The 27,450-nt window shown below is 48.9% G+C and overlaps 1 protein-coding gene across 1 annotated transcript; it reads right to left on the reverse strand.

Moving 5' to 3' along the window:
• Window positions 1–3,202: 3,202 nt before the first annotated feature.
• On the reverse strand, window positions 3,203–11,206 carry SELENBP1 (selenium binding protein 1). The gene is made up of 12 exons (XM_065876919.1): window positions 11,136–11,206; window positions 8,563–8,619; window positions 8,305–8,417; window positions 7,838–8,023; window positions 7,050–7,170; window positions 5,638–5,820; window positions 5,180–5,358; window positions 4,642–4,720; window positions 4,425–4,546; window positions 4,079–4,171; window positions 3,794–3,912; window positions 3,203–3,594 (listed from the first exon to the last, which is right to left on the reverse strand). Exons 1-12 carry the CDS (start codon window positions 11,137–11,139, stop codon window positions 3,432–3,434), a joined length of 1,419 nt encoding a protein of 472 aa, XP_065732991.1. The 5' UTR covers window positions 11,140–11,206; the 3' UTR covers window positions 3,203–3,431.
• Window positions 11,207–27,450: the final 16,244 nt, after the last annotated feature.

Genomic DNA, 27,450 nt, shown 5'->3' on the forward strand with positions numbered 1-27,450 from the left:
TTCTCTTGAACACTGCTCTAGACTGCATAGATTTGCAGGTGCTCAGATACAAATATGGGTATAGACTGATGGAAAGATACCCCAAACACCACTGTTTGGTATGAAGGGGAATATAGAGCACTTTAACTGGAAAAAGAATTTGGGGTAAATTATGCTGGCTTAGGAATTTGCAGGTGGCAGAGAATAAGTGGAAGCTTTAGCAAAGGGAGAAAAAGTATCACAGCTATGTAAGGGAGATTATTTTGACAGCACTGTAGAAAGGTGAGGTTGAGTGGGGAGGCTGGGGAGGTTAGAGATGGGAAAAACAGGCAACTGACTATTCATTTATGCCAGGTGTTATGCTAAGAGCTGGGGATACAAAGCTGAATAACGTACAATGGTCCTTGCCCTGAGAAGTAACAATAAAAATTGTCTGATAAGCATCATCATAAGAGCAAATATTTATATAGAGCTTAACATGTGCTGAGGATTGTTCTAAGGGCCTCACATATGTTACATTTTTATCTTGTAGCAACTCTATCAGACAGGATAATCATCTGATAGATTATCCCCATTTTACAGATAAGGAGACTGAGGCATTGAGAGATTAATAATTTGCCCAAGTTTACACAGTTAGGGATGGAGTTAGGATCTGAACTGGGCTGCCTGGATTCAGAATTTGTTCTTAGGTGCTATTATACATTGCCTACTAATATATATTTTTAAAATTTATTTATTTATTTGTTTTTGACTGCATTGGGTCTTTGTTGCTGTGCATAGGCTTTCTCTAGCTGCGACGAGTGGGGGCTACTCTTCTGTCGATATGTTCAAATCAGTATCAGCAAGGTCCACACATTGCATTGCATTTGGTTTTGGTTGATGTTTCTTAAATCTTTCTAATCTATACGCTCTCTCTCTCTCTCTCTCAATTTATTTGTTGAGGAAACTGGTCATTTGCTCTATAGAATTTCCCACATTCTGCATTTTTATGATTTCACCTTTATAGTGTTTTTAGGTTTTTAAAACTTGTTCTTCTGTCTCCTGTATTTCCTGTAAACTGATTGTGAGCTCTGCAGGCTTCATCAGATTAATTTTGGCTTTTTGGCAAGAATACTTCATAGGTGGTGCTGTGTACTTCCTATTGCGTCACAGGAGGAACTCTTTTCGTGACGTAAAGATTGAATAGTGTATTCAGGTTTGGTCGCCTGATCTATCCATTATGAAGCACCATTTCAGTCTTTCATTGAATGGTTTTAGCAGCCACTGATGATCATTGCCTGGATCCAATTGTCATTAGAGGTTACAAATTGGTACTATACAAATTCTGTCACTCCTTCTGAATTTACTAGCTGAAATTCTTTGTTGTTGTTGTTTGGTTGGTTGGTTGTTTTTTTCGTTTTGTGTTTGCGTCAGGTTGGGGGGGCTTTGGGGTTGTGGGCATCGATTTAGGGGCAGTGGTTGATGTCCCGGGGAGTGACAGGACATGGAATCCAGCTCCCACAGGCTCTCACACATTGGGGGAGCTAATGCCTACCCCTCCACACAGGGCCGGATCCCCGGGGCCTAACCACCTGGGGTGCTGGCGTGGTGACTCACCAGAACCATGCATTCCTGTCTACTAGCTGAAATTTTGTAAAGGACGTTTCCTCATCAACTATTTGCTTGTCCCAAGGCAAATTCTTTCTGAAGAAGTTTGGTTATTGAAAAGGACAGGGTAGAAACCTAGGACAGACTTCTGTTAAGACCCAGTAAATCCCAAGGCTCCCTGTAACTTAATCATCTGTTATAGTCACTTATTCATTAAGGCACACTATGTGCTACTATCCAAGCTGGGTATTGGGAGGAAGCAGGGATTTTCAATATAATGTGACATATGTTCATGCTGAGGTAAAGTGTAGGAGGCCCCTAACCTGGAGCTGTCAGGGAAGAAGGGCTTTCCCAGGGAAATGGCAACCTGGCCCAGATGGCAGGTAAAGCAGTGGGAGGGAATTGGACTCAAGTTGAGGTAGATGTTTCAGGGAGCATGTTTAAAGGCCTCAAAGGGAAAGAAAGTGTAATACATTCTTGGGGGAGGCCTGGCCATCTCGGGGGTCTTAGACTACTCCAGTGTTTAAAACAAAGACACCTTTGCGGAAGACTGAAAAGAATGTAGATTAATACCTGAATGTTACTTGGTACTGTCTTGGGTAGAAGTCAATAGAATTACTGCTTGGGGGCTTCCCTGGTGGTGCAGTGGTTAAGAATCTGCCTGCCAATGCAGGGGACATGGGTTCAAGCCCTGGTCCGGGAAGATCCCACATGCCATGGAGCAACTAAGCCTGTGCTCCACAACTACGGAGCCTGTGTTCTAAGGCCCACGAGCCACAACTACTGAGCCCACGTGCCACAACTACTGGAGCCCGCGCGCCTAGAGCCCACGCTCCGAAACAAGAGAAGCCACCGCAATGAGAAGTCTGCGCACCGCAGCGAAGAGTAGCCCCTGCTCACCGCAACTAGAGGAAAGCCCGCGTGCAGCAACGAAGACCCAACGCAGCCAAAAATAAATAAATAAAAATTAAAAAAGAATTATCTTAGAATCACTGCTTGGCTGCTGTCTCTTAGGTTCCTGAAACTTCCATCCCATTCCTCTTATAAACAACTAAAGGCTTACTGCAGAGAAAGGAGGCATCTCTGATTTGGGCAAGGTTCTAAAACACTGTCCAGGTGAGGAAACAAGAATGCCAGGGCCTAGTGTGTTGGGGTGGCTACCTTGATGTTCCCAGCCCTCCTGCCCCGTCGTGTTCCTGTCTTCCAGGTAGGAGGTGACACACCTAACCTCCTCAGAGCAGTGTGTTCAACTGATGGCACCATCTACGTCAGGGGCCTAAGGTATCTCCTGTGTGTGAGGGGGCGCATTACATTCTCCTGGGGGAGGTGGGTGAGATTTTAGGTTCATTAAAAGAGAGCACGAATTAAAAAACAGAAAAAAGTTTAGGAACACTGATTGACAGCTTCCTTCCTGTCAACTTTCCTTGTGACGACCACCTCCACAATCTTCAGGTTCTGTCTGGCCATAAAAGTGAGATTCTGGCACCCTTAGCATCGTGCTGTGATCCCTGGTATGAGCTAGTCATCAAAACCATCCCACACCCTGGTCCTCTTCAGGACTTTCCCGTGCAAGATACAGAGGGCCGGCAGAGGAGGAGTCATAGGCCCGGTGCCCCCAAAGACAAGGGGATCTCAGGAAAAGGTTCACCAGTTTATTTCTTAGTGAAATAATTTCCAAGAGCTCAGTGAGCAGCTCGCAGCAGTGGTGGGTAGCTAGAGACACGGCTCATTTCGTTTCAACGGCCTGAGTTTGGCTTTGGGAGGACAAGCTGCCGCGGGTCGGTGACTGAGAGAGCAGAGCGAAGCCGGGTCCCTCCAGAAGTGAGGGCGCAGGATGTGGAGTGGGGCTTTAGAAGGAGTGGACTTCAGAGCCAGATGTCAGAGCTGCAGTCGCCCCCAGGGTAGCGGAGCTCATGGGCCAGGGCTGGGCCGAGGGGCTCCTTCCCAAAGTCTACCAGGAAGTTGGGGTTCAACTCCAGCCCTCCCTTTACTGTGTCTACATCGATCTGCAGCATCACAGAGCCTTCCCTGGTAGAAACAGGAGGGAGAAGAAAGAGGTCAGAGGGGGCCCGTCCCCTTCCCCCAAGAATTAGGTAAGTGTGAGGGCGGGGAGAGGGGTTCCTGAGGAGGGCGCAGAGTCTGGAAGCGGAGCCAAGGAGTCTTCAGAAAGCCAAACCCCTCTGGGAGGGGAGGGCTGGGAGGGGAGCCCAGGCTGTCCACTTCTCACCTGATGAGATCAGGGTAAAACTGCTTGTCCCAGGCACTGTACAGCGACGTGGTGACGTACAGACGCTTCCCATCCAGGCTAAGCTGGATCATCTGAGGGCCTCCGGCCACTTGTTTCCCCTTGGGAAAACCAGGGGTCAGACCCCAGGGTTACATACAGATACTAGGCGGGAATCAGTGGCACCACCCAAACCCCAAGGACATGCTCAGCCGCTGCCCAGCCCCCTCCCCCATACTTCTCCAGCACAGATCTGAGGGGCCCATGAGCACGCAGAGAGATCCTCACCTTGACCACCAGGGGCTCTGGCTGGGATTTTAGCTCCTGGTCCTCCAGCACCTGCACGGGGCCTCCCTTAACAATGCTGCCCCCGAGGAAGAGCTGGGTGGGGAGGTGCACAGCATAAAGGAGGACAGTGGTGGGAGGTTAGGACATTGCAGGAAGAGAGCCTCACTCCCTCACGTTCCCCGCGTCTAGCCACAATTCCCCGTGGTCCTGGCCTGAACCATCCCTCAGCCCCCATCTTTGCTTTTCCTGCACCTCCCTTATCATGCCCCAGCCAGTTCATACCCTCCACCTCATGCCCAGACTTCTACCTCCTCCCTCCTTTCCTCTCCATCCTGCTAGGACCCACCTGTCCCGTGAGGCGGGGCCTCTGCGGGTCAGAGATGTCATACTGCCGCAGATCCCCGTGCAGCCAGTTGCTGAAGTAGAGGAAGCGGTCGTCCAGGGACAGCAGGATGTCAGTGATCAGGCCTGGGTGGGGGGTTGCAGTTCAGAGGCACCTTAAGATTCTTGTTCCCCAGCCTGAGAATCAACCTTCCGATTCCCACACTCCCCTGAGCACTCACCTGGCATTTCAGGCAGCATCCAGCCCTTCACTTTCTTGGGGGGCACCTGGATCACCTTCTCCACTGACCAAGTACCTCCCTGCGTTGGGGTCAAGAGGCAGAGAGGTGAGCCTGTCAGAGCTGGGCAATGAGTGTCAGATCTGGGTCTCCCCAGGGCATACTGTCTACAGGGAGAGAGTAGATGCAGGGCCTTCTTGCCACTAGGGTCTAACCCCCATGCAGACCCCTTAAGGCAGGGATCATGCCTGCTTCACCACTGTATTCCCAGCACCTAACACAGTGCCTGACTCACTAAATATTTTTTGAATGAATGAATAAATAAATATAGCCAGTTAGGGCTCAGGGAGAAATTAGCCTAGGACTGAGAGGAGACAGGCAGGGCAGGTGGCCTTGTTTTTTATTCCTGGGAAGTCTGGGTTGGTGGAGCCAGGCAGAGGAGGCCTGGGTCACTCCTAGGGAGAAGGGAGCGTCACGGCTATGGAAGCTGGGCAGAGCGCTGACAGGACTGCCAGGAGGAGAGGGCTAGGGTGCACGTCACCTCATTCTTATAGAAGCGCTGTATGTTGGAGCTGAGGGCACAGCCCACGAAGCCCTGATCAGCGGCCGGGTTGTGCAGGAAGCGGACCTCCAGGGGGATGAGGCCGTCCTGTAGAGTCAGGGTCTGCACCATCTCATGGCGCTGCCAGTCCCACACATGTAAGTGGTTCCCATACAGCCCTGGGGTGGGGATGCGGCCGGAAGATGGAATCAGGATCAGGGCGGGAGGGCATGGGCCAAGGCTGGGGCACAGCACAGGGGAGAAGGTTGAAACATGGGTTGGATTGTCAGAAGGACACTTGAGTAGTCAGAGCACTCAGCACATCCTGTATCATCACCCCAAGAGTCTGGGGTCCACAAGAGGGAAGTAAGAGGGCTGGAGAGTAGGGGTGTGGAATAGAGAGCAGGGGTTCGTGTGACCAGGCTCCTGCCAGCCCACGGGGAGTGGGGGATTCTCACCCGCCTCAACATCAGCGGGGTTGAAGCCATCTCGTAAGACGTTGGGAGCTGCCCATTCAGTGCTGACCATGACATTGTGTCGAGGCTGGTACCAGAAGTCATAGCCCATAGGCGCGGCACCTCCAGGCCGCTCCCACGTGCCCTTCACCTCAAACGTCTCTCCATCCAGCAGCACAAAACCCCCTGAGCAGGGAAGGAAGTAGGGTGGTAGGTAGAGTTGGTGGAGGTGCGACCCGCACCCAGCCCTCACCCCCAAGGCCTGTCCAAGAGGCTCCAAGCCCATTGCCTGGTGCCCCTCCTCCCACTGAGTTTGCCTGATCCTTAAATTCAGGAGCTGAATTTGGATACCTGTCCAAAGGGTCCCACCCAGAGGGCAGGGTAAGAAGTGGGGACTTACTCTGGTGCCCCTACCTCCCATCAAGTTCATCTCTCTCCCAGACCACAGGGTAAATTTTTCCTCCCTTGAGCCAAGATCTTCTGGGACTCTATACCCTGTGCTTCCTTTGCCTAGCCTCCTACTTTCAGGGTAGGGTTCCTGCCAGAGTCTAGACTCCATTCTGCTCACTCACTCCATTTTTTTTTAGAGAGAAAATTATATTTATCTGTAATTCCACATGAATGCCCACTATGTTTTTCCCCAGCTGAACATGTCATGACACCTTGCCACTTCTCTGCAAATGTAAATAGATGTCTACTCCTAAGTGTTCTTAAATCTAGGAATGTCATGCATCCCATCTCCTGGAAAAAGCACTTAAATAGAGTCTAACGCAGTAACCTTAACTGGATGACCTTAACTGATATCTCACTCCAAGCCCTTGGATGGGGAGTTCTGGTGAAATATGTAAGGCTGGGAGAGAAGCAGCACAGCATGGTGATTAGGACGTAGATTCTGGAGCCATGTTGCTGGGTTTGAGTTCCAGCTCTGTGACTTAACAGCTGGCTGACTTTGGGTAAATTACTTAGCCAGTCTGTGCCCCGGCTTCCTAATCTGTAACACAGGGATCACAGTAGCATCTATCTCATAGGTTGTGTCTGGCACATAGTAGACATTTTATGTGAAAGCTCTGATCATACCATAAATGAGAAAGTAGCTGTGACAATTAAGGATCTCAAGGACTGTGAGATTTGCTCATGAACTCAAGAAGGCCAATATTAAATGCACGTGTTTTCTGGGGCCATGTCTGTACTTGCTCACATTTCCCATGGCAGACAGTTCTGACTATAACTTGTAAGTGAATTCATCATTTAAGGTTCACCTTCATAAAAATAATGGAAACAACTGACGTTACTTGACTATAGTTTAAATATTGGATGAGATCCTGCCCTCTGGTTCTCCCTGGAAGGTCATTCCATCCCTCCCTCAGTTTGGGATCTGCTTCCCTCACAGATGTGCCTACAGTGCTGGCAGGTACCTTTGCCATTGCCCTTGGGGTCTCCCAAGGAACTGATCATCACGTCCCCACTGGCCAGGCAGTGGGTGGTGTGGAGGTAGCCCAGGTCACACTTGGCATGGATGTCCTTGGGCTCAACAACCTGGAGAGGGTAAGGAAAGGCATCAGAATCTTACAGGGCCAGGAGTCCCCACTCCTCACTCCTCCCCTCCCACACTTCTATCTACTGACCCTACCCTCTTTTCCTCTGAAACACAGACACAATTTTCCCCGCAGGAATATGGCAAAGACTGAGTCTGCAGCGCAGCAGGGGCGTCACAGAGACTGATAACTCCCCAGCAGAAAACATGGACTTCTCTCACCTTGCCTGTCTTGAGGGCACTCACAGCCCTTTGAGACCATAAGCTCCTCCCAGGCTGGGAGGATGCCAGTGTCAACTTTGTATCACCAGCGTCCAGCAGTGAGCGCCTGGCACAAAGAAGGCACTCAACAAAGTGTTGAAAGGAAGGATCAGAGGCTCCCGCCTAAGGAAAGCCCTGGGCTCCTAACTGGCTGGGGCAGAAATGGCTCCTTCTCCAGCTCGGAGTGAAAAACGAGAGCCTCCTTCCTCCCCTGTGGTGCCCCTGGGTGATGATGACCCAGCACACCTGGTAACTCTCCTCCAAAGTCTAGCCCCACTCGCTGCTGTTGAGCCCCAACCCTGCACAAGAGCTGGAGGGAGCTGCTTTAGGGGCGGCTTCCTTGCCCACAGGCTGCCCTGGGTGGTGGGCACATTAGGGGCCCAGAGCCGGCTAGGGCAGAAGACGTGCCTTGTGCAGCCTCGGAGCGTGGGGCTCGGTGCCCACGTCCACCACATAAATTCGGGAGGAGATGAGACTGGGCAGCAGCAGCTTGGTGCGCGACTTGGTGCTGTCCCCGAAGCAGCTGCTGCAGGTGTTCCATCCTGAGTGATGCAGCTCGTCCTTCAGGTGGGGCATGGGCAGCCGGTGGATGACCTAGGATAGGAGAGTGGGCAGGGGTGGTGCTCACCCAGACCACACCTCTGCGCGCTTACGGAGAAGGGGCCCTCTGGACCCATTTCATCCTGGTAGCACAGCACAGACTTCATTTTCAGCACTGCCCTTGCCCATGGGTGGGGGGGTGCCCTTGTGTAGTGAACAGCCTGAACAACCATACCCAGGGAGGGTGAAGAAAGATGGAGCAGGGAAAGGGCACTGCCAGGGCCAGGGCTAGAGGAGGGGTCTGAGGGTCCTCTGGTGCCCAAGCCCCACCTCACCTGGCAGTACTGGGGAGACTTGGGGTCAACGTCCACAGTGGCCAGATAATCCGGGGCCTCAGTGTTCGTGTTTCGGTAGATACAGGGCAGGTAGACAATCTCCTCCCTGGGTCCTAGAGGGTAGAAAGCAGGTGGTGGGGTGGGCAGGGTGGAGACGAGGGCCGGGGCAAGGCAGGGTGTGTGTCAGCAGTGGAATCGGTAGCAGGCACTGGCTTGCCTACTCCTGGGGGTGCTGGCTCTCAGTCTTCCCACACTTACCTTTCATGGCCTCCAGAGGTGAAGGGTAGCCAGGTCCACATTTCCCACATTTCGTAGCTGTGGAAACAATGGGGCATGCTGGCTGCACCGCGCTCTGGAGGATGAAGGCTCCCTCCTCACATGCTGCAACCCGAGCCCCCCAAACCCCCGGCTGCCACTGGCCAAGGCAGAGGCACTGTCTCAGGTCCCCTCCAGACCCTCAAAACCCTGATGAGTACGTGGGTATGGCGGGAAGAGCTGCAGAGCTATGACCTGAAGGTGCACAGACCCTTGAGCAGGACCCAGGGGAGGCAGGAGAAGGGTGAGTGCAGGGGAGGCAGTGTGGTGCAGTGGTTATGACATTGACTTGGGTCCCAATCCCAGCTGGTCACTGACTAGCCACGGGAGCTTAGGCAAATCACCTAACCCCCCTGGCCTCAGTTTCCACATCATCTGTAAGAAGAAGGTAATAAGAAGACCACAAAGGGCTTTTATGAGAAAGAAACAAGAAGCTGCAGACAAGTGTACAGCTTTGTACTTGCCTGGTAGGAGCCCGTAAACCCTGGCTGCTCTTAAGGAATAGCCATCAGGGAGTGACGGTGGTGCCTGTTCAGCTCCTTTCACTGAAAGGTATCTAAATCAGGAGCTGGAACACTTCCTGCTTCCCTCCCCTCTGGGTCCTGACCCCAGGCTGCTGGCCAGAGCCTGGGTTATATAACCAAGGGTCTGGTAAGGGATAGGAGGCTGAAGTTCAAGGCTGCAGGACGGATACTAACTGAATGTCCTTAGACCAGTTTCTACCCGTGGGTGGGCCCCATCCACTTACTTTATCTGTAAAGCAAGTTGTTTGGCCCAACCCTGGAAAGCTCAGAGGCCCACCCACCAGAGCTGTAGGAAGTGGCCCTCCTTGTCCCCTGAAGTCTGGCAAGAGAAGCCAGTACGTGGATGTACGGGACCAAAGTCAGGAACCATAGTCAGTCGCTGAGAAGGAGGGCTGCCACCAGGCATTAAGCATCAGGATTTGGGGCCTAACCGGGAGGAAAGGCTGAGGAATAAACAGAGGGAGCTGTAGGCCAAAAGAAATCCTGGAGTGGAGTTCACAGGACTTGACACTGCCTCCCTGCCTGGTCCCATGGCCAGTCCGGCTACTGCCCCAGAATCGAGCCTCCACTGGTGTCTGGGCTCAGGCACTCAGCCAGGGAGCCAGGTCCCCCTACTTGCAGCAGCCAAGTGACTTAGGAGGCTGAGAGGCAGCAACAGCATTTTTGAGTCCAGAAGCGTGGTGTCAAGGTCCAGGTGTGACATCTACTCTCTCTATTTTCTCCCCTTTGTTCACCTAAAAGGGGTAATAATATCTTACCTTCTTCTCTAAGTGGCTATGAAGGCCAAATAAGACAAAGTATTCAGAAGTACTTTTATTAAGTGAGAGGTGTTGTATAAATATGGGTAGCGCTGTGCCAGAAATCCCAGGCAGTGCCTGCTGCCCAGAGAGGGCTGGGGCTGGGATGGGACACGGTGAGGTCCAGTCCAAAGGAATTAAGGAGACTTGTCCTGCTATACAACCAAGCTGTGTCAGGGCTTGGTACAGGAGGTGAGGCGGAGGGGAAGGAGATTCAAAACTCCGAGACATCAAGACAGAGATGCAAAATCTGCAAAACCAGAGACTGAGAGAGAAGTAAAGGTATGAAAGAGGTGTGTGAAGGAGGTACTGCCCCTCAGCACCATCTCCCCGTCCCAGACCCTAACTGCCGTATCCCGCACAGCATTTCTGAGAGTCAGGGTCAGGCCCTGCGTGCCACTCGGGCCACACTGAGCAACAGTCCTCTTTCTGGGGGAACATTCCCCCTGTCTTAAGCATCTCAAGCAAGATCTCTGAACACCTTTGGGTTTGAGATGAGCCCAGGGAAAGCTCATTGGGTTTTCCCAAGGCCAGGCTGGTTTGTTGGGCATTCTGCCAGAAAAGACCCAGATCCACAGGGGGCAAGGACCTCAGTACTCCCAGCCAGACCCAGACTCTTCCTCAGCCTGACATCCAGGAGTCCATGGATGGGGGAGTTGGAGAACTTGGCGGACTGAGAGGGTGGGACGCACTGAAACAGCCCCTCTCCCACCTCGAGAGAGGGAGGCTCCCTGATTTCCCTCCCAAAGTGATTGGTGGGGCAGGGTAGCTAAAGAGCAACCTGGTCACAGAGGCCTGGGTTCCCTACTCCCTGCAGTAAGAAGTTGGCTTAGGGCTGAAATCAGGGCTGTCTGTCTCCTATGGTAACAGACAGAGAGATAGAGCTCCTCCTAAGTACCCCTATCCTTATTTTCTCAGCTGCAGAAAGGCTCCCTGGCCGCAGGCTGCAGCTGGGGAGCGGCGGGGTGGGGGGAAGTCCAAAGTCACCCTTCCCAGCAGTCCCTCTGCCTTTCTTCCCAGACGCCTCCAGCACTTCGGCTAAGCTGGGAAATGCATGGGTGGGGGTGGGGCGGGGCCGGTGGAGCGGAGCCTGGCGCTCCCTCTCCTAACCAGCTCCCCCTCCAGGTTTTCTGTCACTTTCTGCGGGGCGGGCCATTGGTGGTCAGCGACGGTTGTCAGAAGCCCCCCTCCTTACCCATACTGCTTGCTGGTGCGCTTTGCTCCCGACGGGTCTGCCAGGAGTGGGCAGAGACGGAGGGCTGTGCTGGTGTCCGAGGCAGGCTATGCGGGGAAGGGGCAAAGGGACGGAATTTATACCACCAACTGGGGGTGGGCGGGGAAGGGGGAGGGCCCGGCCGCCGCCCGGAGTGGATGATGGATAGCTCCCGGGCAGGGCGCTCTCAAATGGCTTGGGCGGCCGTGTTTGAGTTATTGGCTGTGTGCTTGTATGTGTGTACAAGTGTGTGTACGCAGGCGCCTGTGCATGTGCAGATATATGCTGTGCCTGCGCACGTTTCTCTTCAGTGGAGTGGGTGCCTGGGTATGTGCGTTTGTGTGTGCTTGCTCCTGTGTACCTGGGTGTTTCCTGTGTGTGTACTTTTATGCATGTGCCTGCATGAGTGTGTATCTGTGTCTGTGTGAGGGTGCTTGTGTGTAAAAACCTGTGCTTGTGTATGTATGTGTGCCTGTGCAAGTCGGTGTGTTCCTGAGTGCATGCCTGCCAGAATATTTATGCCTGTGAGGGCATGTGCATGTGTGCCTGTGTGCGTGTGTGTGTGTGTGTGTGTGTGTGTGTGTGTTTGCGTGAGCGTGTATGTGCCAAGTTCCTGGGTCTCTAAATGCTCATCTCTGTACTTGGACCTGTCTCTTGGCATTTAGGGGCACCAAGGGCTGTGGGCTCATTTGCTCCTGCATCCACAGCCAGGGTCAGCCCTCTCCTAAGACTGCCTTCTTATTCCAGACAACCATGTTCCCCAAGGACTGCTCACCCATGTCTTCCTGCCAGGGCAGGGTCATGTGTCCAGGTTCCACTTTCTCCAGACCCATCCTTTTGAGCTTTGAAGTGGAAGGAAAGTTGGCAGTGCCATTATTACCCTCTACTACCCTTATAAACCTCAGAAGGTGAAAGTGCAGTGCCTCCCCCTCTTCTCCCAGCCTGGTGCCTCAGTCCCTAGCTGACCCTGACAAGCCATAAAACTCAGGTTCTCCATCTATCCAGGAAAGAGTCCTCCACCTGGAGGATTCCATGACTGCTGAGCCTGCTCATATAGTGTCCCAGCCTCTCAGGCAAATGACAGCTACTTGCTGAAGAGCTGAGTCAGGGTTGAGGCCTGATCCCTTTAACTTTCTCTGGGGCTGCCGTCATCCAGGGAGCGAGGGTTTAGAGAGCTGGACAAGGGGACCCACACAAATTGCTCTCCATCTTGAAGCCGAGGGTCCCCTTTTTCCTCAAAGTTGGCCACCTGACCAGGGTAACCCCTGCCCCACTCTTCTAGGAGCCTGCTGGCTCTGGTCCACAGAAGCCACTTTCATCTCCTTGGATGAAAGCTCTGGGGTGGAGTTTTTATTGGATAGTGAAAGGAACAAACTTTGAGCTTGAGATCGCCTGTAGAAAAGAGCCACGAGGTTTCCAAACCAGAGTGGAGGGTAGGAGAGCAAACCTGGGCTTCAGTGTGATGGGTTTCTGTCCTCCTGGTCCCCATGAATGAGGGATCATTTGCCCACAAAGGAAGATGCCCTGTGGCTGCCCAGGGCAGGGGTCCTCCCTTATCCCCTCATCCCCAGTGTCACTCAACCCCTCCTGGCTCTTTCCTTCTTCTACACCCTCGCCATTGTACTGTCAGCCAGGCAGCTATCAGAGTGAGCCTCGTGGGTGCAGCTGCCCCACAGGGGTGGCCCCTGAGGGCTGCTTCTTTGCCTGTCTCCAATCACCCTACCTAATCCCTCTGGCCCTCCTCCTCCTGAGGTCTCCATCCTACCTCCTCTCTACTCTTCTGCTTTTTGGCTTCAGGTAGCCCAACATGCAAGATCTGAAAGAGAAAGAAACCCCATCCCCACCGTCTTATCAAAAGTTCTTAAGTCCAGGGCTTCCCTGTTGGTGCAGCGGTTGGGAATCCGCCTGCCAATGCGGGGGACACGGGTTCGATCCCTGGTCCGGGAAGATCCCACATGCTGCAGAGCAACTAAGCCTGGGCGCTACAGCTGCTGAGCCTGCGCTCTGGGGCCCGCAGGCCACAGCTACTGAGCCTATGCACCACAGCTGCTGAAGCCTGCGCGCCTGGAGCCCATGCTCCGCGGCAGGAGAGGCCAGCGCAATGAGAAGCCCATCGGCACAACTAGAGAAAGCCTGCACGCAGCAACAAAGACCCAATGCAGCCAAAAATAAATTAAAAAAAAAAAAAAAAAAGTTCTTAAGTCCAAAGAAGTTGTTATTTCAGAGCTGTTCCAGACTCTGTCACTGACTGCAAGTTCTTTCATGCCCTGTGGCTCTGATCTGGCAGGTCTCTGCAGCTCCTCTTTGGCACCCCTAACCTCCTGCTGTGGCTTTCTTCCAGAATTCTTACTCCAGAGCCTGCAGGGTGCTTGGGGAAAGCTGTCCCAATCCAGGCTGCAGGTGGAGGGAGTCCAGGGTCAGGGTTCAGGCTGATGACTGAGAAGCGTCCATGGTATACTTGCTTCTTTTGACATGAACAGGGCTTGGGCTTCCACCGTGAATGGCACCCCCATCAGCATGGGGTCTCCTGAGCATCCCTAATGCTGCTTCTCAGGAATTTCAGGGCTGCCCTTCCCTAGCCAGAGGCCAACTAGAGTTGGGCGAGTTGGACTTCAGCTCAGATCTGCTAACCAGGGAGGCCCTGCATGGTGCCCCGACGCCGGGCATCCCCCAGCCTGAAGCAAGGTGCTTGGGAAGGCTGGCGGGGTGGGTGTGGCCCACGTTCCTTCTGTTCCTTTCAAGCCCTAGAGAAACACAGTAACTATTAGAGGCAATAGGCTATCGAGTTGACAGTTGGACAGCCAGGCGATTATGTAACTGCTGCCTGAACTTTGGCTGGGCCTTCGCAAACAGGAAATGGGTTCTCATGGCCACGGTGGGTCCTGGAGCGTCAGCTGCACAGGGAGGGCGCAGGGCGCTTACGGTTCTCCCCTTTTCTTCCACCCTCAGCCTCTTTAAACAGGCCCTGAGATCACTGATGGGGAAATGGGGAAGTGAGGGAAACCCAGCAAAGGGAAAGTAGAGGAGATGATGAAGTCAGAGTCTCTAAGAATAACTTGATGTGTCAAAAAAAAAAAAAAAAGAAAGAGAGAAAGAAAAAAAAAACCTTGGTGTTCTTCATCTCTAGCAAAACAAAAATGATAGGGAAGCAGTAAGTCCGCTCCAGAGTGATAATGGGGAGAAAGGAAAATTAACTTGTGAAACCACCTCCCGTGCACTAGCCCTTGCCTGCAGCACCCAGTCTTGTAAGTAAAGCAGCCTCCTTTCACTCACGAAGAAACTGAGGCTCAGAGAGGCCCAAGGCTTCTGACAGATGGCAGAGTAGGATTTCTACCCAGGTCCGCCTGACTCTGGAGCTCACAGCTTTTCTAATCAATCCTTGGCGTTTTTGCGTTTTGTTTTGCTTAGTTTGGTTTCAGGAGGAGGAGGGTGGGGAGCAGAAGAACAGAAGGAATGTGGAAAGCTCTGATGTTTTGTTTCTTGGAAACCTCAGAACAGAGAGACTTTTTCTCGGAAAGGGGGAGAGGAGTGAGGAAGCAGATGTCTACAGCTTGGAGCTGTGCGGTCTTGGTAGGGGGAGTGGTGGAGACCCCTCCTGTGCTCTGGGAAAGACTGGGAGCATATACATCTAAGTAGCAGCCGTGGTTACCTCTGGAGAGATGTGATGGAAGGAAGGTGATGATTTTCCATTTTTTCATTATATGCTTCTGGATTTTAAAAGATAAAAAGCATGGGGAGTTCCCTGGTGGTCCAGTGGTTAGGACTCTGTGCTTTCACTGTGGTGGCCCAGGGTTCAAGCCCTGATCAGGGAACTAAGGTCCCACAAGTTGTGTGGTATGGCCAAAAAAAAAAAAAAAAAAAAAAAAGCATATATTACTTCTGTAACCAAACCCCAAATAAAGGTATTAAAACAAAACAAAACATATATATATTGAGAGAGAGAGAGAGAGAGAGGGAAAGAAAGAAAGGAAGGAAGGAAAGAAAGAAGGAAGGAAGGGAGGAAGGAAGAGAGGAAGAAAAGAAAACAGGATGGAAGATCAGTGCAGTGCAGTCAGGGCCACAGTGGGAGCCCAGGCTAGGGAGAAGGACTGGCCCTGGGCCCTTCACCCAGCAGCTGTCCCACCAACCTCTCTGCCCTCTCCTTTGAAGACACACATGTGCATGGTCATTCATTCATTCAATCTCCACAAACATTTCTGGAGCCCTGTTTTGGTAGACAAAATGGTGAACAAGACAAAGTTTCTGCCATCAAAGAGATGACATTCTAAGGGAGACAGCCAATAATCAAGTAAATGTATAAATAAATAAGATTGTTTCATATAAGTGCTATTAGAAGGAAGGAAGATAGTGCAGGGGTGACCGAGAGTACAACATTCGAAAGGGTTGTCTGGTATATACAGGTACAGGTTTGTGTGCAAACGAACAGCATAAACAAACTAAGAACCCAGGAACACACAAACGTATACAAAAACGCCCATAGCACATAAGGTAGCAGCCTGTGGCGGCCTGAAGCAGAACTGGCTGGACAAATTGAAGTTTTGGCCTGCTCAGGATTTCTGAGCCCTGGGCTGCTCATTTCTCCTTGTTTTAATAGACCAACTCCATGCCCTCAGAGGAAGAGAGTAGCGTTTACTGAGAACCAGTTACCAGGCGTCACTGGTGTCAGGCTGGGCACTGCACTCTAGCAAGCAAATGGCTCAGGCACGGCCCACAGTACACCTGGAGAGGCAAGTAGCTTTTTTCTTCATCTCACCTTAAGGAAACAAAGTTTTACTAATTCATCCAGCTGCCCACGCTCATCTCACAGCACCTCCCCATCTCTGAACAGTGCTGAATTCAGAGCCTGTTGCTCAGAGCAGCAACGAAGTTCAGAGAAGAGAAATAAAGAAAAAACAACAATGCCCTCTGCCAGGGCTTTCCACAAAGGGTATAATTTGAGAGAGCTTCCTCCCCACCTCGAATCCACTCAGAAATATCCTCCCTTCTGGCCTGCTGCTGATGCCTGAAACTTCACCACCAGCAGTTTATGTCTTTCTGTTATGTGATGGCCTCTTCTCACCTCTGAGCTGCAGGGATTACCCCTGGGGTGTTAAGCCGCTAGGATTTTAGCAGTGTGGTCAGATGCATGCCTCCCAGTGGGCAGTGCTGAGGAGTGGCTACTGGTCTACCGGCAAGAGCAAGGGAGATGCTAAAGAGGGGAAAGAAAGTGCTTTAAAAGCAACCGTTACCTTAACTATTTTATCCCTATCTCTTGATAGAGAAGACAAGAATAGAAAGTGAGATAGAGAGATCTCTCTCTCTCTCATTCTGGAAAATTTCAATAAATACAAAAGTAGAGTGAATAGTATAACGAACCCACAGGTACAGCATACACCTTCAATAAAGATCAGCTCATAACCCATCTTGTTTCAACTATACCTCCAAGCCTTCCTCTACCTTGGATTTTTTTTGCAGCAAACTCTAGACATTATATTATTTCTTGAATTAATATTTCAGTATGCATCCCTTCAAGATAAGAATTCTTTTTTAAAAACCACAATACCATAATCACAGCTAAACAAATTAATATATCTTCACTATTATCAAATATTAAATCAGTGTTCAAATTTCCCCCATTGTCTCGTAAGTTTTCGTTTTACAGCTTATTTGCATCAAGATCTAGATGGTCCATAACTGTCCATTGACTTTCTCAATAAATCTCTTAGCGGCTTCCTGGGTGGCACAGTGGTTGAGAATCCACCTGCCAATGCAGGGGACACAGGTTCGAGCCTGGTCCGGGAAGATCCCACACGCTGCAGAGCAACTAAGTCCATGCACCACAACTACTGAGCTCACGTGCCACAACTACTGAAGCCCGCGAGCCTAGAGCCTGTGCTCTGCAACAAGAGAAGCCACCGCAATGAGAAGCCCGTGCACCACAACAAAGAGTAGCCCCTGCTCGCCGCAACTAGAGAAAGCCCCCATGCAGCAATGAAGACCCAACGCAGCCAAAAATAAATAAATAAAATACATTTTAAAAATGCTTAAAAAAATAAATCTCTTAAATCTTTATAACCTAATCTCTTTAACCTCTGCCTACTGAAGACTTGATTTTCTGTTTAAATGAAGAGTCTGACTAGAACAGCTATTATGTGTCTTGTAATACATCTAATCTACAAGAAGAAAAGGTGAAGTGGGTTTGAAAACCAGTTATGTAGTCTAGAAAAGGTAACGTTGGTTACAGGGACACAGGTGAAAGTTTGCCATCACACTCCGCCCTCCCCTACAGCCTTCCTCCCATGCCAGGACTGGCTCCAGAAGAGCTGAGACAAGAGCCATAAAGCCATTGCTTTAATGCAATCATCTCCACCTTTACAGAGGCCCACTTGGCTGGCACACTTTCAGTTAAGAGCCTGGGAAGAAAGAATTGCATCATTCTTGGTTAATGGCCCAAATTAAGCCATCAACCCCCCTAATCAAGCCTTCATTTTGGACACGTTACAGTACTGTAAATAAAATATCCAAAGGAAAATAAAAGCCCTTCCATTTGAGGCTGGAAGGACCTTTGGTCCCTGGAGTCATATTCCTGAGTCACAGTTTCTCTACGAAGACTCAGGGCAGGCAGGAACAAATCCTCTCCTTCCCTTGGGAGCCCAGGGCCTCTGCTTTCTCACCTTGGCACCAAGATGCTGACTGGGAAGAAAGTAGGGGATACTTCTCCCAGTGTCCCAGAAAGACAGGAGTCCCAAGGTTTGAGGAGACGTCCTCAGTTCTACTTGGAATCAGAGGGAGGCCCGGGAAAACGTCTCCATGCATATCCTGGATTCTCTGTCTTCCATACACCATATCTAACCTGCTGTTTCCACTAGGATCTCCCCAAGGTCACAGCCATGTGTAGAAATACTAATAATTGCTATTTGGGAAATGAATACTGTGAGAGTTCCTGTCTTAGCTTGTCAAAAGTCAACCAAAGTTTAAAAGGCAAAGTTTAAACTGAAAAACAATGATTGCTCTCAAGATCCAAAATCTCCAACAAATCAATTGGAAAAAGACAGTGCAACAGAAAAATGTGCCAAGAATATGAAAATGAAAGATAAATGGCTTTATAAACATAAAAAGAGTTACCCAATCTCATTAGTAATCAGAGAAATGCTTGTTAAAACCACAATATGACATGATTTTCAAAAATAAAAAGACTGATAATATTCAGGGTTGGAAGGAGTGTGGGGAAAAGGTCATGCTTGTATTTTATTGGCAAAAGTATAAAATGGTGAACATTTTAAGAAGGCAATTTAGCAATACCTAGCAACATTTTAAAGGGAAATCCATTTTAATGATCTACTCTGTGGAAAGACAAGTATGCAATATAGACAAGGACACAAATATGTGAATAGAATGTTCATTGCAACATTGTTTGTAATAGCAAGAAGTTGGAAACAATCAGTAGGGGAAATGGTTAAATACATTATGTAACATCGATAATATGGAACACCAAGCAGTCATAATGTACAGTTTTGTATATACTGATATGGAAGGATATCCAAGGAATATGGTCAAGGGGTAAAAAACAATATAATCTCATTTAATTAAAACTATATATTAAATTAAACCATTTAATTAATTGTCTAAATTAATTTAATTTATATTAAACTAGTTTAAAGTATATATGTTTAACTTATATCTATGTATATTTATATGTTCATAAAAAAGGATTTGTAGAGATAAATCATCCTTTATTATACCAAACATACCAAATGTAACTGACAGTGGTTACCTCTGAGGACTTGGATTACAGGGAGCAATTTTTATTTTTCACATTATATATCAATCACGGTTTTTAATTTTTTAAAATAAATTTATGTATGTATTTATTTATTTTTGGCTGCATTGGGTCTTCGTTTCTGCGTGCAGGCTTTCTCTAGTTGTGGCGAGCGGGGGCCACTCTTCATTGTGGTGCGTGGGCTTCTCATTGCGGTGGCTCCTCTTGTTGTGGAGCACAGGCTCTAGGCGTGCGGGCTTCAGTAGTTGTGGCACGTGGGCTCAGTAGTTGTGGTTCGCGGGCTTAGTTGCTCCGCGGCATGTGGGATCTTCCCGAACCAGGGCTTGAACTCCAGTCCCCAGCACTGGCAGGCGGATTCTCAACCACTGTGCCACCAAGGAAGTCCCTATTTTAATTTTTTTAATTAAATTTTTTTTATTTGGCTGCATCACACAGCTTGTGGGATCTTAGTTTCCCGACCAGGGATTGAACCTGCACCCTTGGCAGTGAAAGTGCCAAGTCCTAACCACTGGACTGCCAGTTATGGAGTTTTAAAAGTTTTATAGTAAGCTTGAAATACATACATAATTTAAAAATTGAAATAATGAAAGAATACAATAACACAGTTTCTTATTAGAAGAGCAAAACTTTTAAAGGTTAAAATCCAGTATTGGTGAGACAGGAGGAAAAGGGCGTGCTCATTCAGGATTGGTGAGAGTACCAGTTGGTGCCTTATTAACAAAATGCAATTTGTCACTACCTATCAAAAGTTAAACTGTGTGTACCGTTTTACCTAGGAATTCCACTTTCAGGATGTAGTCTAGAGACATACCTGGACAAATAGGCAAGACACAGGTAATAATGATAATAACAACAACAGCCATCACTTATTAAATGCTTAATAAGCCCTTGGTGCTGTTTTAAGGACTTAAAGACAAAGAAAGAGACATGAACCACATGCCTCATATAAAAGCTTACCTGTGCCAGGTACTTCTCTAAGCTCTTTACATGCTCTGTGTGTGTTTTATTTATTTATTTTTAAAAATTTATTTATTTGGGGCTGCATTGGGTCTTCGTGGCTGTGCGCGGGATTCTCACTGAGGTGGCTTCTCTTTGTTGCTGAGCACCGGCTCTAGGCGCACGGGCTTCAGTAGTTGTGGCTCAGGGACTCAGTTGCTCCACGGCATGTGGCATCTTCCCGGACCAGGGCTTGAACCCGTGTCCCCTGCATTGGTAGGTGGATTCTTAACCACTGTGCCACCAGAGAAGCCCTGCTCTGTGCGTTTAATCCTCACAACAACCCTGTGAAATGAGCACTCTCATGTCCACTTGACAGATAAGGGAGTTACACATACCAAAGGGAAGTAACTTGACAAAGTCATACGGCTAGTGAGCGGCAGAGCCCAGGAAGTGAACCCAGGCAGTTGGCGTTAGACTCTGTGCCTGTGACTCCTACACTATAATAATGTAGTAAATCATATAATCTTCATAGCTCCTTGGGATAGGTTGTTTTTGTGTTTTATTGTTTGGGTCTGGCCAGCACATACATCTCTTTTTAAGTTTGGTGGGAGACAGAACCCACCAACCACTTCAGGAACCAAAAGGCCAGATACTCACTGTCCCAGGTCCCCTTGCACCTGGGAGCAAGCATGTGACTCGGTCTTGGACAGCCAGCTGTGCCGAAGGAGGACCATGGCACAGAGAAATAGGGACAGTGGGGAGTGTGCTTTGGTTGATGCGGGGGGCACGCAAGTGTTTGGGTAGATAGCATGCTACAGACGCTCCTAGAGTCCCATGATGCTGGTGGTACCAGGGCTGCACTTGAAATTTGAGAGGCAGAAACAGCGTTCTGAGAATGGGGTCTCAGACAAGGAAAGGCTCTCCGGCTGCTCCTGGCTGCAGTTCAGGCACATCTGTCACTGGGGCGTTATGACTCAGGGGATCCAGTGGTGCTTGACATACTGGGGTGATCTTAGAGACTGTGGCAAGCAAGTCCCAGAAGGAGAGTCCCCAGGGTGGCACAAAGCGGTGGTGAGGTCCAGCCAACTTCAGCAAGTAACAGTTCTTCTCTTGATAAATAGCTTCTTGTGAGTTTCTGGATCTCAGTAGAAACCAAACATAGGGCCAAGCCCCTTATGAACTGAGGATTATCTGATCCACCCAGCCCAGGGTCTCACAAGCCCTGGTGCTTCTCGTCTTCAAATAGAGCTGGCTGGAGCCTGATAGTACCCTGAAGGCAGAAAGGAGCCACAGAATGCCCTGGTGTGCCTTCTAGCTTGCCATATCTTGCTAAATAACCTCTCCTCCCTCAGTCCACTCCAGTGGCTTCAGGAGAAGTTAGGCATGAAGACACTGGAAACAAAAAAAAAATTCCAGGGGACTTCCCTGGTGGTCCAGTGGTTAAGAATCTGACTTCCGATGCAGGGGACACGGGTTCAATCCCTGGTCGGGGAGTTAAGATCCCACATGCCGCGGGGCAACTAAGCCCGTGCGCCGCAACTACTGAGCCTGTGGCTCTAGAGCTCGAGCGCCACAACTAGAGAGAAGCCTGCGTGCCACAACGAAGATGCTGTGTGCCGCAACTATGACCCAATGCAGCCAAATAAATAAATAAATATTACCAAAAAAAAATTCCAGCTTGGATTGCAGGAGACTGGCTCTGCACCATACACCATCACCAGCCAGAAGTGGCTTATTAATAAGAGATTAACAGCAAGAATTCTAAATAGATAAACAAGGTACTACTGTATAGCACAGGGAACTGTATTCAATATCTTGTAATAACCTATAATGGAAAAGAATATATATATGTATATATTTATTTATTTATTTGTATGTAAAACTGAATCACTTTGTTGTATACCTGAAACTAACACAACATTGTAAATTAACTATACTTCAATTTTTTAAAATGGTTAAAAAAACCCACCACAGTTAAAAAAAAAAGATTAATAGCAAGAATTCTAGAACCAGACCGCCTGTATTTGAATTCTGGTTCCACTAGTTCCTAGCTATATGAATTTGGGCAAGTGTTTTTTTTTGTTTTGTTTTTTTGCGGTACGTGCGCTTCTCACTGTTGTGGCCTCTCCTGTTGCGGAGCACAGGCTCCGGATGCGCAGGCTCAGCGGCCATAGCTCACGGGCCCAGCTGCTCTGCGGCATGTGGGATCTTCCCTGACCGGGGCGCGAGCCCGTGTCCCGTGCATCGGCAGGCGGACTCTCAACCACTGCGCCACCAGGGAAGCCCTGGGCAAGTGTTTTAATCCCTCTGAACCTCTGTTTCCTTATCTGTAAAAGAGAGATAATAAAAATACCTAACCTCATAGGTTGCTTTAAAAATTAAATAACTTAATGTATGTAAAACTCTTCGAATAGTATATGCACTAAGTGTTCCTGTTATTATTGTGGTAACAAAGCGCTTCTGAGAAAAAGTTCTAGAGATCTATTGCACAACAACGTGAATATACTTAACACTATTGAACTGTACATTTAAAAATGATTAAGACAGTAAATTTAATGTTATAGGTTTTTTACCACAATTTAAAAATGTTTTAACCCTTAGGAAAGCAGAAGTTTTTAACATGGAATTTTTTTTTTGATGGAGCTTTATTTATTTATTTATTCATTTATTTATTTTGGCTGAGCCACGTGGCTTGCGGGATCTTATTTCCCTGACTAAGGATGGGACCCGGATCCCCAGCAGTGGAAGTGCGGAGACAACCACCAACCGCCAAGGAATTCCCCGGAATTTTATAAGATATTTACTTTCAAATCTAGAGACTCAGTGGTCCTTTTCTTAAATTGTACATAATTAACAAATGCCTCTTCATTGAAAAAAAATAATAAAGCCCTTCTGAGAGATGATCCTGGAAGTTAATGGAGAAAGAAAATCCTCCAATGGGTAAAATTTCAAGTAGAATACATCATTGGCTTTTTTGGGAGAAGACACAGAGGATCTATACTGATTCATGTGCAAGGTCAGTGATTTGGCTGGGTGGACAAACTTAGATGGAACAAAATCAGAGGGTTGGGGAAAAGAGGTTTGGGAAGAAGTCTTGTGAATGGACCTCTTAGGAGGGCCCCAGAACACAAGAATATTTGTGTCTAGTAGAGCCACTCAGATGGGTCAGGTGAACCCGCTTTATGGGTGTCATTCTGTTTCTCCCTGAGACATTCTATGAACCAAACAGCTGTGGTGGCAAGGACACAGGCTGTATGTGGCCTTCACAGGATGGACCGCCTCTTACCAAGTCAGACCTAGTGGGGGCTACTGCTGAAGGTCAGCTTGGCCCACAAAAGCTACCAATTCAGCCCACCTACTTGATGAAGGGTGCTTGTGTTAGCTCTCCTCCAACAAGGAAGGGGCAGAAATTTGTTCTCTCTAGAAGGCAATTATACATTTTAAGCCTTGGATTTATTTTCCCTACTCCCATACATCTGCCCACCCCCTACCATCTGTGGACATTCCAGATGCCTCATACGCTATCGTGGCTCCCCACACGCGTGGCTTCTGACCAAGATCTCACTGTACAGTGAAAGGGTGTTGACAGTGTCTAGCACGTGAAGTGCTCTGCAAGTATTAGTGTAACCAAAAGTGGGGTCCAGCTGCTCAGTGCTCAAAAGTCCATAAAGAGACAAGTTGGTGGAAAGGAAAGTTTGCTTTATTTTGGAAGCTGGCAACCGGGGGCGGGGCGGGGGCGGTAGGGCGGATTCCCCCTTCCCCTCCCCTCCCCTTCCCTTCCCTCCCCCCCACCCCCACTGACAATCAGTGGGCAAGAGCTTTTATAGATGTAGGGAGGGGCTACATGCAGAAACAGCACAGTCAGCTCTGACAGTCATCTTGAAATTGGTCATGCGGTGGTCTGACCAGCGTCGTCTTGATTTTTTTTTTTTTTTGCTGTATGCGGGCCTCACTGTTGTGGCCTCTCCTGTTGCGGAGCACAGGCTCCGGACGCGCAGGCTCAGCGGCCATGGCTCACAGGCCCAGCCGCTCCGTGGCATGTGGGATCTTCCCGGACCGGGGCACGAACCCGTGTCCCCTACATCGGCAGGCAAACTCTCAACCACTGCGCCACCAGGGAAGCCCCGTCGTCTTGATTTTAAAAAATATATTTATTATTTATTGTTGTGGCTGTGCCTGGTCTTAGTTACAGCATGTGGGATCTTCGTTGCAGCATGCATGTGGGATCTAGTTCCTGGACCAGGGATCGAACCCGGGCTCCCTGCATTGGGAGAGTGGAGTCTTTACCCACTGGACCACCAGGGAAGTCCCTAGATTGTCTTAAGTACAGTTAATCTTCAGTTCCAGGGTTGGTTTGTTCCCATTTCCTTGAGGCCAATTCCTGGAACTGTGGCACCTTATGTCATGGCTTCAGTCTGGTCATCATGTAGTTAACTTCTTCCACCTGCTGGGGGTCTTAGTATCTAAAAGACAGCTCACAGGATATGGCTCTGAATGTTATCTACAGCCTTTGAGAAGGAACTAAAGGTCCTTGACTTTGCTTACGGACTAAACTATTATTGTTTTGTCCTGTTTGACTGCTTTTCTTTGCTTCTGCATTTTCTCACTTCTCTGATTAAACTTATTCTTTGGCTAAAGATTTTCTACAGACAAGAGGCAGGTGGAGGACATGGTGGAGAAGGACCATAGGGTCCTCCTCCATTTCATTAGCTCATCTAATCTTCACAGAAACCATATTAAGCTAAATACCATTATTATCTCCATTTTACAGATAAGGAAACTGAGTTACAGAGAAGTTTTATAAATGGCTCAAAGTCACAGTAGGTAAGTGAGTGGTGAGGCCAATATATGAATCCAAACAGTTTGGCTCCAGAGTCCATGTTCTTTACCCTGGAAGGCCCATGGGAGTCATGAGTCTTATGTACTCCATCCCTCAGAAGCAGTTGGCTTTGTAGAGACTGAGTTATGGCAAAACCCTCTGAGAATGGAGTGCTGACCACAGAGTGGAGTGCAGTGTATGCTCTGAACCAGCAGCAATTCTATGGCACCATTTCTTTCTCAGCCAGGATACATGGTGGCCCCAGGAAGAGGGAGATAGAGGTGGGAGTAGGGTCTCTAACTACTACACCTAATAACCCATTCACAACATTTTTGCGTGTAGCCCCATGACTCTGGGCTTTGCTGGTTTAGAGGTTTGGTATCCCAAGGAGGTTTGCTTCCACAAAGAGGAGACACCAATAGGCCAATTGCACTGGAACGTGAGACAGATACCTGGCCATTTGGGGCTTTTTAAGCCATTGAGTAAACAGGCAAAGAAGGGGAATAAGACGTTAGCTGGGATGATTGATCCTGATGATTTAGAGAAAATAAGGTTACTGTTACACAGCAGGGTCAGAGAGGAGGATGTGTGCAACCCAGCGGCACCCCAGGGATATCATATACCATCATGTCCAATGGTTAAAGTTAACAGAAGACTAAACCAGCAGAAACAAGATAACAGCTAGTTATCCTCCAGGAGTGAAGGTTTAAGTCACTCCATGAGAAAAGAACCCAACCATCTTAAGTCCTGGCTGTATAACATAGCGGTTTAGAGCCTGAGCTCGGGTACCAGACTACATGGATTTAAATCTGAGTGCTAACACATGCTGGCTGTGTATCTGTGTCTACTTTAGTTTCTACACCTGTAACATGGGGATAATAATAGTTCATATCTCAAACGGTTATTTTGAGAATTAACACTTATAAAACACATAGAACAGGGTCTGGCATGTAGTAAACACTCTATAAATGTTAGCTATTATTAAGACAAAGGAATGAGAAGCAACAGAGGAAAGTCATAAATACCAGTGACAGCCTCAGGCTCAGTTGCAAAAATGAGAACAGTACAGGAATGTTTATACCAGTTTTATTTGTAATAGCCAAAAACTAGTCAGAAACAATCCAGATGTTCGGCAGTATGTGATTAAATAAACTGTGGTGCATCCACACCATGGTAGATTGCAGCAGTAAGAAGAAATGAACTATTGCACAGAGAAAGAAACCATCAAAATGAAAAGGTAACCTACGGAATGGGAGAAGATACTTGTAAATCAACTATCTGATAAGAGGTTAATGTCCAAAATTTATAAAGAGCTCATACAACTTAACTGCAAAAACCCAAACAATCTCATTAATAAATGGGCAAAGAATCTGAATAGACATTTTTCCAAAGAAGACATACAGATGGCCAACAGGCACATGAAAAGGTGCTCAGCATCACTCATCACCAGGGAAATGCAAATCAAAAGCACGAAGAGGGCTTCCCTGGTGACGCAGTGGTTGGGGATCCGCCTGCTGATGTGGGGGACGCGGGTTCGTGCCCCGGTCCGGGGGGATCCCGTGCTCCGCGGCGGCGAGAGGCCTGCGTACAGCCAAAAAAAAAAAAAAAAAAGCACAAAGAAGCGCCGGTGGGGCACAGCTACAAGTGGAGGCAAGCACCACGGTCCCGGGCGGGCAGCCCTCAGCCATGGCTCGCGGCCTCCAGCTCCTGCTCCTGAGCTGCGCCTGCAGCGTGGCGCCCCCTGCCCGGGAGGTGAAGGTGACCTGTTTGGAGGATGTGGACTTGCCTTGCACTGCCGGCTGAGACCTGCAAGTTCCCTACGCGTTCTCCTGGGCCAAGCTTACAGATGGCTGTGTAGAGAGGATGGAGGTGTCCCAGGAAGACCTGTGGTACTCTCAGTAGAGGGGCTCTTCAGCGGCCCCCAGGGAAAGGCCGTATTCCCTGAGGATCCGAAACACTACTAGCTACAACTCGGGGACCTGCAGGTACTCTCTGGGAGATCCAGAAAGGCAGAGGAAGTTAAGTGGGACCGTGATCTTGAAAGTGACAGGATGCTCTAAGGGACGCAAACAAGAGACTTTTAAGAAATACAGAGCTGACACCGTGGGGCCAAGGACACTGGCAGCAGAAGTCCTGGGAAGTACTCCTTGGCATGAGCCTTCCCAGAGTCTGTCATTAGCCCCACCAAAGAGCCCAGGTAGACTCCAGTGTTGAGTTGCCTCAGGCAAAACAACCAACAGGGAGGGAACCCAGCCCCACCCATCAACAGTCAGGCAGATCAGAGCTCTGGTGAGCTCTGCCCACCAGAGCAACAGTCAGCTCTACACACCACCAGTCCCTCCCATCAGGAAACTTACACAAGCCTCTTAGATAGCTTCATCCACCAGAGGGCAGACAGCAGAAGCAAGAAGAACTACAATCCTGCAGCCGGTGGAACAAAAACCACATTCACAGAAAGACAGACAAGATGAAAAGGTAGAGGGCTATGTACCAGATGAAGGAACAAGATAAAAGCCCAGAAAAACAACTAAATGAAGTGGAGATAGGAGACCTTCCAGAAAAAGAATTCAGAATAATGATAGTGAAGATGATCCAGGACCTTGGAAAAAGAAAGGAGGCAAAGATCGAGAAGATGCAAGAAATGTTTAACAAAGACCTAGAAGAATTAAAGAAAAAACAAACAGAGATGAACAATACAATAACTGAAATGAAAACTACACTAGAAGGAATCAATAGCAGAATAACTGAGGCAGAAGAATGGATAAGTGATCTGGTAGACA

This window comes from Phocoena phocoena, chromosome 1, assembly GCF_963924675.1.
Source record: "Phocoena phocoena chromosome 1, mPhoPho1.1, whole genome shotgun sequence".
In the NCBI taxonomy this organism is placed as follows: domain Eukaryota; kingdom Metazoa; phylum Chordata; class Mammalia; order Artiodactyla; family Phocoenidae; genus Phocoena; species Phocoena phocoena.

Bases quoted from the DNA above. Each gene is read 5' to 3' on its own strand.
- SELENBP1 (XM_065876919.1), bottom strand. The intron at 5,821-7,049 runs GTACCTGCCAGC...TTCCCTGCTCAG, and splicing joins CCCCAAGGGCAATGGCAAAG to GGGGTTTTGTGCTGCTGGAT. The intron at 5,359-5,637 runs GTGAGAATCCCC...TCCCCACCCCAG, and splicing joins CCCCGCTGATGTTGAGGCGG to GGCTGTATGGGAACCACTTA.